The sequence below is a fragment of the Dendropsophus ebraccatus genome, chromosome 3 (genome assembly GCF_027789765.1).
Source record: "Dendropsophus ebraccatus isolate aDenEbr1 chromosome 3, aDenEbr1.pat, whole genome shotgun sequence".
Classification (NCBI taxonomy): domain Eukaryota; kingdom Metazoa; phylum Chordata; class Amphibia; order Anura; family Hylidae; genus Dendropsophus; species Dendropsophus ebraccatus.
The window spans coordinates 45,408,246-45,421,865 of NC_091456.1; the positions used below are offsets into that span (position 1 = coordinate 45,408,246).

Sequence of the window (13,620 nt, forward strand, 5' to 3'; positions counted from 1 at the left end):
AAGGGGTGAGAGAAAGAGGGAAGGTGAGGGGAAGGGGGCACTGTACTGCTGGAGATGAAAAGCTGATCTAACATCATCTGCATTATTCATTTCCCCAGCCTGGCCTTTTGTATTACTTATATTTCTGCCGACATTTACCCACAGTAGGATATTATGTCCTGTAATATGATAACACAATGCAGTTCAAACACAGCAAGCATTCAAAAAGCCATACACACCATGCTGAAACCTGCTCTACTACACACCACTGTCCTTACAGAATAACGTGTTTCTTCATGAACCACCCTCCTCCTCCTCCTCCCCCTTTATTTAGCATCCCCTCTTTATAAAACTTTCACTTAGATGTTTTTTTCCCCAGTATCTCCCAATATTCTTCCAGCTCCCTCTCTACCCTTATCTTGATATCCCGTCTATATAATCCCATCTATATCTCCCTCTTTCTCTGTCTCCCTCTCTCACGCTCTCAGTCCGCAGTCCTCTAGGATTAGCTCCTCTAGGTGCTGTGATCGGCCCACGCAATGTAGAATCTGCTCTGTCACCTCCGATCCCTGGATTTAAAAAGACAAAAAAACCTGTAAATAAGGGAATTCTTAGATATCAACATTTGCAGCATGCAAACAAAAGAGAAATGCTTGCAGTGTTAATTTAGTATTTACCAATTTAAGATTTGCGGCCTGGAGCCTGAGAAAATACTGATTATATGCCAGAGCTGCAACAACCAGTGCCAGGTCCCTGTGGAGAAACAGAAAGGTAGAGTGTGAGCAATATAGTGGCCGATGAGTACTGACAGCACTTTCTTACCTCTTCTCTCTGACCTGCTTTCTAGATGGCTGAAGTCTTGCAAGTTAAATTCCCGGCTGTCCTGAGAGTGATAAATCATATCCACGTCCTGAAATGAAACACAATAACATTTCTAAAAGGAGCAAATCGGAAATAAAATCTCTGCAGTACCAGCAAGCAGTTAGCAAATTTACAGAAAAAATGTAATTCTACATATAAATCACAGATGAAAAAATGCACATTAAAGAAGTATTTTTATGCATAATGATGTACTGAAGGAACCGAGTTCCACTATGCAGCAGTTCCTGGTGTCAACACATGGAAGTGACCACTCGGCCAATAAATGGCCACAGCAGTGTTACACCTCTACTAGTGATTGGTTGAGCAGGCAGTGACTGGGCGTGGTCGGAATGGTGGAGGAAGCATGAGTGTAATTTTGAATAAAAATGCTCCCTTAAGTACCCCTTTAATACCATGAGAAGATCTGTCACCTGTTACATTTACCTAGACTTTTTGTTAAAGTGTCACTGTCATTAAATTTTTTTTTGCAGAAATCAATAGTCCAGGCGATTTTAAGAAACTTTGTAATTGGGTTTATTAGCCGAAAAATTTATTTTTATCATGAAAAAGCAGTTTGAAGCTCTCCTCCCTGTCTTTATTGTTCTCCTATGGAGAGAGGGAAATGAGACACCAAAACAGGACAACAAACAGTTAATTTACAACTACATACCCGGTTATCTCCTCTGACAGTCAGCACTGACCTCTCCGAAGTCTGAATACAGCTGTCACCCAGCTCCGTGTTTGTGTAATCCTTTGTTTTCTGCTCTCTGCTACCGGCTAACTCCCTCCTCCCCTCTCTATAGAACAGACAGGGTTGTGTCTGATGCAACAAGTAACAATTTCCTGATATTTTGCAGTGAATGGAAAAGAGGAAGGAGGGGGGGGGACCTGGGAAAAGGCTTTTTAAATGCAGATAATGGCATATTTGGCTAATAAACCCAATTACAAAGTTTCTTAAAATCACATGAACTGTTGATTTCTGCAAAAAAAAAAAAAAAATACAACAGTAACTCTTTAAATTATTTTAGAGAAAATTTTGTTAGGAATTCCAATATATATCAATCATTTAAATGATTGTATTTTTTTTTTTTTTAGATTTCATTTAAAATAAATGATTACAACTAATACTAACAGATTCAATTTGCAACCATTGGCTATAAAAGAGACATGTTTTTCAGCCTGCAACTGATGCACTGCCAACAGATGTACACTTAGATGTACAGCAATCTGTTGTGTGTCTGATGACCAGTTTTAGCCTCATGTCTATTACTAGCACACAGTACTTTGTCTTGTCAGGACACAGATTTTTCCTCAGGGTACTGCAGCCCTGGTAGCAACCCAGATCATAGTTTATCCCAGACAACCCCTTTAAAGTTAGTTATACTTACCCACTGAACCTCTTCTCTGCAACACACTCCATTATAGTCACAAAGAGCAGCATACGTCTCTGAAAAACCACCTAAAGAAGAGGAGATTGTCACTAAAGACTTTTACTTGAATGTGAATTATATTTATTTTTATCAGTGATGTAAATGTACCACACCACACAGGGATAGAGAGTAACATATTTAATAATTATATGTGCCCTTAAGAATCAAGAATAGAGATGAGCAGGCCTCGTCCGAACCGGATCATGCAGTATTTAATTAATGGTGAATGAAAATTGAGTATGCAGCCCTAAGAAGTCCTGGAAAACATGGATACAGCCTATGGCCTATGGTTGTATCCATGTTTTCCAGGCAGCCTTAGGGCTGCATCCAATTTCTTTGTGCCTCAGATCGGTTTTGGAAAACCCGATGTTCACTTATTTCTACTCAAGTATACCACAGTGGTCCTGTGCGAAAATTAGAATATTAATGAAAAGTGAAAGTTGGGTAGACATAATAGCAATTGGGTAAAATCTATAGTCCTCTTATGGATGTTAAACTGTGACTGTTGTTAAAACTTTCAAAATCTAAATCAACAGTGGATGTGATATAAAGCAAGTGTCAGGACAGTTCAGGGTACACAAAGGAAACGCTCACACAGACAGGTGAAGCCCTGACACTGTCCCACTCCCGCTGTCCCTGCCTACTTGCCACTAGACCACCCTTTATGATGGTGGACAACCAGGTGACGTTCCCTGCACTGAAATAGGATGACAGAGCAGAAATGCCAGAGCAGAATAAAACTGTATTCACACAAAAAAAAAAAACGATACAAGAAAACAACTAGCGTGCACGTAAATTTTGCCGCCATGATCGTAGCCGGCGACCAGAGCTTGAGAACATGATTTTACCAGGTACAATCCTGACAGCAAGTTTGCTGTGTTCTGACTCTTTTTTTCCCCCCAAAGAGTCTTAAAACAGGAAGTCTTGTGTTTCCCTGGTCATTTGCACACAGAGACTTCATGTGTTTAGTCTCTTTTGTTCAACCAGCACAAGACTAAAAATCTGTCTTAGGGAGACTTGAATTTTAGTATAGTTTTACAACATGATAACAACAGATTTTTTTTTTATTTGGAAAGTTATAACGACAGTGACATTTTAAGAATAGGCGGTGGAAAAAAGTAAGTTATGTTCCATTTATGATACCAGTGTCCTGCTATGTAGCAGAGCGTTTGTTGTTCCTTTAAGGCACCAGGGCATATGTGCAGCTGCTGTGTCTGCACCCCTATAGTTTCTTCTTTGCTTCTGCGCTAAGATTGCTAACTTAAAGGTGTATTCCTCCCAAGAGCTAAAAAAATTAAATGTTCCCAAACCTAGCTAGTCTTACTCACCAAGCCTCCCTGAGTATTTTGAGCCGTCTCCTGTCTTTCTAGCTGCTGCCATTCCTGAGTTACAAGTTTTTCTAAAAGCCGATTTATATCCAAGTTAGGAAACTACATTTCCCATCATGCATTGCTTCTCTCTGATTGGTCTGTGATGTAGCGGAGCTGATTATCATACAGTTCTCTAACAGCAATCGCTGAACTAAAGAGCTGCAGGAGAGGGGTGGAGCTGACCATCTCTGCAGTATATAAACACTATGCTTGGAGTTGTAGTTCCTCAGCAGATATCAGTAATATGAAGCTCTCTGTGCCTCATACTACTGATAGCTGCTGAGGAACTACAACTCCCAGCACAGTGCTCAGCAGCCAGGCAACTTCTTATCACAGCTACAGCTCGATTGCTGCTGGAGAACTACAACTGCCAGCACTATGTTGGGACTTGTAGTTCTTCATATGGGGCAGTGCGAGGGGGAAAAGGGGGCCGCATGGGGGGAGGCGATGACAGAGGTGGGGGTGGGTGGTTTGGGGGCAAATGGCTGAAATCCGCGGGGCCTGGGGGCTGTGACTAGTATGTTACAGCTACAGTAAGCCCTCCCCTCCAGCTCTGCCCCTGTAGCGTTCAGCAAGTCAACTCTGCTTCATCACACAAGGTTGGCAGCCTGTCCCTGCTGCCATCGGCTCTCTGCTACACATGATACTCAGCTCTGCTACATCATTAGTCATGTACACACTAGCAGAGAGCCGATCACAGACAGGGCAGGGCTGTCATCCTTGTGTGATGAAGCAGAGTTGACTTGCTAAACGCTGCAGTGGCAGAGCTAGAATCGGCTTACTGTGAGTGTATGGGGGGGGGGGGATGCGATCAGCCGGGAGAGAGCAGGAGCAGAGCCGACTTACTGTGTGTATGTGTGGGGGGATGCGATCTCGGCAGGGAGGGAGTCGGCTTACAGTGTGTGTGGGGGGGGGATGCGATCTCGGCAGGGAGGGAGTCGGCTTACAGTGTGTGTGTGGGGGGATGCGATCTCGGCAGGGAGGGAGTCGGCTTACAGTGTGTGTGGGGGGAGGATGCGATCTCGGCAGGGAGGGAGTCGGCTTACAGTGTGTGTGTGTGTGGGGGGATGTGATCTCGGCAGGGAGGGAGTCGGCTTATAGTGGGGGGGGAGTGCGATCTCGGCAGGGAGGGGGTCGGCTTACAGTGTGTGTGTGGGGGGGATGCGATCTCGGCAGGGAGGGAATCGGCTTACAGTGTGTGTGTGGGGGGGGGATGCGATCTCGGCAGGGAGGGAGTCGGCTTACAGGGTGTGTGGGGGGATGCGATCTCGGCAGGGAGGGAGTCGGCTTACGGTGGGGGGGTGGGGGGGATGCGATCTCAGCAGGGAGGGAGACGGCTTACAGTGTGTGTGTGTGTGTGGGGGGATGCGATCTCGGCAGGGAGGGAGTCGGCTTACAGTGTGTGTGTGGGGGGGGGGGATGCGATCTCGGCAGGGAGGGAGTTGGCTTACTGTGTGTGTGTGTGTGGGGGGGGATGCGATCTCGGCAGGGAGGGGGTCGGCTTACAGTGTGTGTGTGTGTGTGTGGGGGGGATGCGATCTCGGCAGGGAGGGAGACGGCTTACAGTGGGAGGGTGGGGGGGTGCGATCTCGGCAGGGAAGGAAGCCGGCTTACGGTGGGGGGATGGGGGGATGCGATCTCGGCAGGGAGGGAGTCGGCTTGCGGTGGGGGGGTGCGATCTCGGCAGGGAGGGAGTCGGCTTACAGTGGGGGGGGTGGGGGGGGATGCGATCTCGGCAGGGAGGGAGTCGGCTTATGTTGGGGGGGTGGGGGGGGGTGCGATCTCGGCAGGGAGGGAGTCGGCTTACAGTGGGGGGGTGGGATCTCGGCAGGGAGGGAGTTGGCTTACAGTGGGGGGGTGGGGGGGGATGTGATCTTGGCAGGGAGGGAGTTGGCTTACAGTGTGTGTGTGTGTGTGGGGGATGTGATCTCGGCAGGGAGGGAGTCGGCTTACAGTGTATATCAGGAAAGTGCCCGCGATTCCGGATCGGTAGAGAGCCAGCCCCAGACCCGGACCTCAGCACAGGACTGCCTGAGATCCCCCCACCACCCGCCCTGCACTCTGGCCTACAGGGCGGGTGGTGTGTGGGGGATGCGATCTCGGCAGGGAGGAAGTCGGCTTACAGTGTGTGTGTGTGGGGGGGATGCGATCTTGGCAGAGAGGTAGTCGGCTTACAGGGTGTGTGTGTGTGTGGGGGGGATGCGATCTTGGCAGAGAGGGAGTCGGCTTACAGGGTGTGTGTGTGTGTGGGGGATGCGATCTCGGCAGAGAGGGAGTCGGCTTACAGTGTGTGTGTGTGTGGGGGGGGGGATGCGATCTCGGCAGGGAGGGAATCGGCTTACGGTGGGGGGATGGGGGGGATGCGATCTCGGCAGGGAGGGAGTCGGCTTACGGTGGGGGGTGGGGTGGGGGGGTGTGATCTCGGCAGGGAGGGAGTCGGCTTACGGTGGGCGGGTGGGGGGAATGCGATCTTGGCAGGGAGGGAGTCGGCTTATGGTGGGGGGGTGGGGGTGGTGCGATCTCGGCAGGGAGGGAGTCGACTTACAGTGGGGGGGTGGGGGGGGATGTGATCTTGGCAGGGAGGGAGTCGGCTTACAGTGTGTGTGTGTGTGTGGGGGGGGGGGGGGGATGTGATCTTGGCAGGGAGGGAGTCGGCTTACAGTGTATATCAGGAAAGTGCCAGCGATTCCGGATTGGTAGAGAGCCAGCCCCGGACCCGGACCTCAGCACAGGACTGCCTGAGATCCCCCCACCACCCGCCCTGCACTCTGGCCTGCAGGGCGGGTGGTGTGGGGGGGATGTGATCTCGGCAGGGAGGGAGTCGGCTTACAGGGTGTGTGTGTGTGTGGGGGATGCGATCTTGGCAGAGAGGGAGTCGGCTTACAGGGTGTGTGTGTGTGGGGGGGGATGCGATCTCGGCAGGGAGGGGGTCGGCTCACAGTGTGTGTGTGGGGAGGGATGCGATCTTGACAGGGAGGGAGTAGGCTTACAGTGTGTATGTGTGGGGGATGCGATCTCGGCAGGGAGGGAGTCGGGTTACAGTGTGTGTGTGTGGGGGGGGGGATGCGATCTCGGTAGAGAGGGGGTCGGCTTACAGTGTGTGTGGGGGGAGGGATGCGATCTTGGCAGAGAGGGACTCGGCTTACAGGGTGTGTGTGTGGGGGATGCGATCTCGGCAGAGAGGGAGTCGGCTTACAGTGTGTGTGTGTGTGGGGGGGATGCGATCTCGGCAGGGAGGGAGTCGGCTTACAGTGTGTGTGGGGGGATGCGATCTTGACAGGGAGGGAGTCGGCTTACAGTGTGTGTGGGGGGGATGCGATCTCGGCAGGGAGGGAGTCGGGTTACAGTGTGTGTGTGGGGGGGGGATGGGGGGATGCGATCTCGGCAGGGAGGGAGTCGGCTTACAGTGTGTGTGGGGGGGGGGATGCGATCTCGGCAGGGAGGGAGTCGGCTTACTGTCCTCTCATGCTGGGATTGAAGGAGCATGCCTTCAGCTGGGAGAGCAGTGGGAGAAGCAGGGATGAAGACGATTTACTATATGTGCTGGGCAGTGGCGTAGCTACCATGAAGACAGGGAAGGCAGTTGCTATGGGGGCCCGCACTGCAGGGGGCCCGCCTGGCCCGTCTCCCCTGTCTTCAAGGTAGCTACGCTACTGATAGTAAAGTACCCCATCAGAGACGCAGAAGGGAGCCTCTGCAATCCCCTCTTAAACACCTCCGCATCTCCCCCTGACACAGGCTCAGAGCGTCCTGCACCTCCTGCACCAGTGTCCCCCTCTCTACAAGTGGAACAGTTCCGGGACGGTCCGCTAAGCCCCGCCCCCATTGTGGCAAGCCCCGCCCCCAGCGCCCACCGCTGGTGGGATATTCGCTTATGGCAGAGTGCACAGGGCCTGAGGAGGAGACACACAGCAGGAGGATGGTAACTATCACTGCCAGCTGGAAGTCACCAGCTTCCCTGGCATCCTGTGTAATGGGGTCCACTCAGCTTCCCTGGCATCCTGTATAATGGGGGTCACCAGCTTCCCTGGCATCCTGTATAATGGGGTCACCAGCTTCCCTAGCATCCTGTATAATGGGGTCACTCAACTTCCCTGGCATCCTGTAAAATGGGGGTCACTCACCTTCCCTGGCATCCTGTATAACGGGGTCACCAGCTTCCCTGGCATCCTGTATAATGAGGTCACCAGCTTCCCTGGCATCCTGTATAATGGGGTCACTCAACTTCCCTGGCATCCTGTATAACGGGGTCACCAGCTTTCCTGGCATCCTGTATAATGAGGTCACCAGCTTCCCTGGCATCCTGTATAATGGGGTCACAGCCTCCCTGCATCCTGTATAATGGGGTTACCCGCTTTCCCAGCATCCTGTATAATGGGGGTCACTCAGCTTTCCTGGCATCCTGTATAATAGGGTCACTCAGCTTCCCTGGCATACTGTATAATGGGGGTCACCCAGCTTCCCTGCATTCTGTATAATGGGGGTCACTCAGCTTTCCTGGCATCCTGTATAATGGGGTCACTCAGCTTCCCTGGCATACTGTATAATGGGGGTCACCCAGCTTCCCTGCATTCTGTATAATGGGGGTCACTCAGCTTTCCTGGCATCCTGTATAATGGGGTCACTTAGCCTCCCTGCATCCTGTATAATGGGGTCACCAGCTTTCCTAGCATCTTATATAATGGGGTCACTCAGCTTCCCTGGCATCCTGTATAATGGGATCTCTCAGCTTCCCTGGCATCCTGTATAATGGGGTCACTCAGCCTCCCTAGCATCCTGTATAATGGGGTCATCCAGCTTTCCCAGCATCCTGTATAATGGGGGTCACTGAGCTTCCCTGGCATCCTGTATAATGGGGTCATCCAGCTTCCCTAGCATCTTGTATAGTAGTCAGTATAATGGAGGTCACCCCCCTGGACTCAGAGCACCCCCCAGACCTGCAGGGACTCAGAGCACCCCCCAGACCTGCAGGGACTCAGAGCAGCCCCTAAACCCTCCCCCCCCACACACACTGTCTTAAAGCAGCCCGCACCCCACAGGTGTCTCAGAGCTGCCCCAACCAGCAGGGACTCTGAGCGGCCTGCTACCACTCACCCCCCTACCCCCCACCCCACCCCAGGGCACAGCGTCTCAGAGCTGCCGAAGGCGGGGGGACAGCTCCATATCGCCAGTACAGGTAATATGTTGGGGGGCCCCATAGGCCTTTTTGCTATGGGGCCCCATGAATCCTAGTTTCGCCACTGGTGCTGGGGAGCATGCGATCAGCAGGGAGAGCAGGGGAAGCAGCATGGAAGGGAACCGACCTCATGTTGGGGGAGGGTGCTATTGCAGGCTGCAGGGAACTCGCCTGTCAAGGGAGGACACGTGATCCCATCTCGGAAGGTGAGGGCCAGGAGGAAGGAGCGTATCGAGGTGGACAGCGTCTAACTCATTTTGTGCTTAGAGAGAAGGTGAGTTAGCAGAAAGAGCTCCAAAACGGCTCAGAACAAGTAATTACTTGTATTGAGCAAAGTATAAAGCTATGAGTGGGCTATTAAACACTGTAAATAAGATTTGGGGGGGGAATACCCCTTTAACTTTTTTTTCTTAAAAATTTTTCCAAAAAAATCATGACCAGACTGTCTAGAAAAGTACAGACAGTGGGCAAATCTGGTCCATATTCCACAATTATATGCAAGAATGGAGCAGAAATGCGTGTAAGGCAGAGTGACTAAAAGTAGATAGATTGCTCTGACGTACGCTGCACATGTAAACTCTAAATACTAAAATGCGCATTCAATAGTGCACATAGGCTAACTTCTCACCACACGTTCTAGAGAAGCAATGCAGAGCTATTTTAGGTTTTTTGTTTCCAGCAGTGCTGAAATTGCTGATATATTTGACTTCTGAGATTTAAGGTTTTTTTTTGGTTCAGTAAAAAATATCTAATTAAATATTGAGCTTGCTCAATTTCCTGTAGAATACATCTAATCATTCCGAAAAGCTAAAACTGGCACAAATTCTACAGACTTAATTCCTTATTATCTGGATTAAATATAGATGTCTCCTTGGTCAATTGCAGCTAGTAGTTAGTCTGAGGGTCCTTGATGGATGCTCAAAACGAGCGCTGAGCAGCAGGTTCATGCATACATTCCCAGTAACCCCTTACCTCCTATTACCAGTACCACTCTTTTGACCCTTGCAAGTCCTGCTGTTTTCCTGAAATTCAATCCTATAAAAACTTTGGAGCACCGGGGAGCGCTCCTCAGCCCGCCAGAGCACCGTTCGGCCCACCCGCTGCCTCCAGTGCTCACACTTACTTATGTATATGTATAGGCAGCCAGGCATCTGAGCTGATAGGTAGCCAAATGGCGTTCTGGTGGCCCAAGGAGTGCCCTCCACTGCGCCAAAAAGCGACAATTTGTATATTTTTATAGGATTGAATTTCAGGAAAACAGTGGGACCTACAAGGGTCAAAAGAGTGGCGCCAGTAATAGGAGGTAAGGGGTTACAGGGAACGTATGCATGAACCTGCTGATCGGCGCTTGTTTTGGGCATCTATCAACCTATCTACAAGGACCCTTAGCCTTACAAAGGTCAAAAAAGTAAGTGAAGGAAAGAGGCTAGTGGGAATCAGCAAGTTTGTATGCACGAACCTGCTGATAGTTTTACTTTAAGGAGCCTTTTACATGGCTTATAGGCAGGGCCCACAAGGAGAATAAGGAGGAAATGACTATTGTGGTGGACCCAAATGATGCAAAAAACAACTTTATTATAGTTATCATAAAGAACAAAGCAATAGTGTATTTAATCCAAATCTGTACAGTGAGAGTATAAAAGAATAAGGTAGGCTAAGGTACTGTCGGCGAGGTAGCCCTATTGTGCCCTACCTAACATATCACGAGGACCGCTGCGTCAGGCGTCCCTTAGCCAGGCGGTCATTGGCCCTACGCTGGACAGTCACCAAGTCAGGGTACAGACTGTCTAGAGATGTATCGTAGAGATGTATGAGACGCTGACCACACGCCTCAGGACATGAAAGGATAGCAGTACATCTAATTCTGCCGATTTTTCCCTCTGCCTGACCAGGAGACATCTCCCCCTGGGTTCTCTGAAGGCAGTTCTACTAACGACATCCACCAGAGACACGTACTTATATAATCTGTGACCCTCGGCATTTAGTGCACGCATCATGTGCATTGATAATATGATTTAAACCCGCACCATGTGTGTGTTACATCACTAACTGCAAAACCACTAACTTTTCGCATAAACTACTAACCAACACATCTGTTGGACTGACTCTGGACCTGATTGATGGGCTTTGTACAACATCATCACTAGCCTATATCAGGACCTGTCTATATCGCTACTCTTCACACTAAAGAACATGGCATCTATCGTGAGATTTCCTTTTTGATGACAACATAAATAGTATCTCCACATTATTCCCTGATGAAGCTATGCACACCACCTAGGGGAAACGCGTTGGAAGTGGAAACCTTTAAAGGATCTTTTGTCATCTCACAATATGAAAAAAAGTGCATACACTTAAGCCATATCACATTTTAAGTAACTGTTGCCGTATACTTACCAGACGGAATCATCTTTGATCCTTTGATCACACCCACACGATACATCTCTAGACAGTCTGTACCCTGACTTGGTGACTGTCCAGCGTAGGGCCAGACACCGCCTGACCCAGCGGTTCACGAGATATGTTAGGTAGGGCACAATAGGGCTACCTCCCCGACAGTACCTTAGCCTACCTTAATCTTTTATACTCTCACTGTACAGATTTGGATTAACTACACTATTGCTTTGTTCTTTATGATAACTATAATAAAGTTGTTTTTTGCATCATTTGCGTCCACCACAATAGTCATTTCCTCCTTATTCTCCTTGTTTGCACAATAAGCTTGTGGGGACGATATTCATACCTACACAGCCAGGTACTCTTACTTCTTTTATTTGCAGGCAGGGCCCAGAAACAATCCCTGGATCATTTGTGTGGCGCCTTACTTTCATCATTCTTAGCTGCACATACCCTGTTTACTGTTTACATCGGTAACAATGTAGTAACAATGATTTTTTGGTCTGCATAAATGATACGATCAGTTAACAAACAAGCATTTTTTTCGTTAATTGTTGGCCCTTTACTATGGGTCAGTTATCAGGAATTAATTTGGCCAATGATCAGCTCTTCTAAAAGACCCTTAATAAAGCAGTTGTTGTGCTGGAGATACAAGATAGTAGGGATGGAGGTAGGGATAAGACACAACAGTGAGCCTTAGGGCTGAACCCACCCACTGTCCCTACCTACTTGCCTCAAACGGCCATCTGCGGACAACCACAAAGGCGGTCCCTGCACTAGTATAGGTGTAACACAGAACGAGACAGAGAAACAAACACAAAGAAGAGTCAACAAGCCAAAGTCAGAACCAAACGGGCAACGCAGAACAAAATCAGTAAACAATCGGATAGTCAAAGGTCAGGCGGGAGGTCAGGTAACAGGTAAATCGAGCAGAGGAATTAGGTATAAGGATCACAGGAATAGACAGGGGGAGCTGGGAACCTTAATAGCCAGCGCTGAGAGACTGGCTCAGTTCTCTTTTATGAGGATCAAGAGCCCGGTCCGGATAGCCATTGGACCGGCGCTCTGATCCTCCAGGTTCCAGGCAGGCAGAGGAAAACATCAATCAAAAAGACTTGCTCAGCTGCAGCAATCAAGTCTAGCAGAGCTCAGTGTAACTCCTGCATTGCTGGAAGCTGAGAAGCAATCCGCCGTGTCACACAAAAGCAAAAACCAGGCCCAGTTCACACAAGGCTACTGCACATTCCTGACAACTAGGTTTTAGGACTCGCACAACCATATATTTCTATCAGTATACTGTCTATAATTACGGATCCATAATTACAGACAGTATAGAACCCATTCATGTCTATGGGGCAATGCAGACAACAGGTTTTTTTCAGGTTTCATATATATTTTTAGAAAGTCCTGTCCGCATAAGAATAGGGCATGCAATAGGGTCCTTATTTGCAGAATTGACTTGTCCATAAAAGTCAATAGGTCCTACTACAGATCCAAATTTTTATAGTCTACAAAGCACTTACAGTCATGTGAAGGAGGCCTTAAAAGGGTAAAAGTCAGCTAGTTATACAGATAATGTTATAGCCAGCAAATAACAGTTGTTACCAGTTCAAGTCTATGATATCTAACATCTAATATCTTGTGACCATTAAACAATCACTAATCTTCATCATGACTTTCATATAATTACACCCTTCTCCATGACTACTAATGTTATCCTGATATTCAGTGAATTATTTTCCTATATAACAAACAGGTTAATAAAATGTGCATGTACAACAGTAACAAATCCCCTAGACAAGGAATGAAGCTTTCGGAATGAAACATTGTCTATGTACTCAAATTATATTTTATATGATATATTATTATACATGAATAAAATGTCCGCTCAAAGCTGGGTAGCCTCACCGCAGATCCCAGATGTTGTAGGAAGCGCAGCAGTGTCGGAGTTTGGAGATGAATTTCGTGAACTGTCTGCAGACTCGGGATATTGTCGCCTGACCAGACATCTGTTGGATATCAACAAGACGAATGAGTGAGGGCAGCAAAAAATACATCTAGGTATTACTTTTAAATTTACTCACACAAAAAATCATTATTAATAGCATATGAAGCAATATAGTCTAAATCTCTGTTTACACATACTCTTTCCCACATGACGATGGGATGATAGGACATCATTAACCCCTTAAGGACAGAGCCTGAAATGGCCTTAATGACAGAGACAAATTTTATGAAAATGACCTGTGTCATTTTATTCATTAATAACTTCGGGATGCTTTTACCTATCCGTCTAATTCTGAGATTGTTTTCTCGTGACATATTGTACTTTACATTTCTGGTAAATTGGAGTCGATATTTATAACGAATATTTATGAAAAAAACCCAAATAACCTGAACAATTGTG

General features: G+C 48.2%; 1 protein-coding gene and 1 long non-coding RNA gene across 7 annotated transcripts in view; one reads left to right on the forward strand and one right to left on the reverse strand.

Moving 5' to 3' along the window:
* LOC138785562 (uncharacterized) overlaps positions 1-960 on the forward strand; it is a 29,675-nt gene extending 28,715 nt beyond the window's left edge. The window contains exon 5 of the long non-coding RNA XR_011362118.1: positions 827-960. This is a non-coding gene — a long non-coding RNA (uncharacterized lncRNA). The remainder of the gene's footprint in view (positions 1-826) is intronic.
* Positions 1-13,620, reverse strand: part of CARMIL3 (capping protein regulator and myosin 1 linker 3) — a 71,835-nt gene that overhangs the window by 36,811 nt on the left and 21,404 nt on the right. For all 6 annotated transcript variants that reach the window (XR_011362117.1, XM_069961626.1, XM_069961628.1 and 3 more), the window contains exons 6-10: positions 13,122-13,222; positions 2,229-2,299; positions 816-889; positions 657-732; positions 460-548 (exon numbers count right to left, since the gene is read on the reverse strand). Coding sequence is in view for 5 of the 6 variants with exons in the window: in XM_069961626.1 (XP_069817727.1) it covers positions 460-548; positions 657-732; positions 816-889; positions 2,229-2,299; positions 13,122-13,222 (411 nt within the window). In the remaining variant the exon portion in view is untranslated. The remainder of the gene's footprint in view (positions 1-459; positions 549-656; positions 733-815; positions 890-2,228; positions 2,300-13,121; positions 13,223-13,620) is intronic.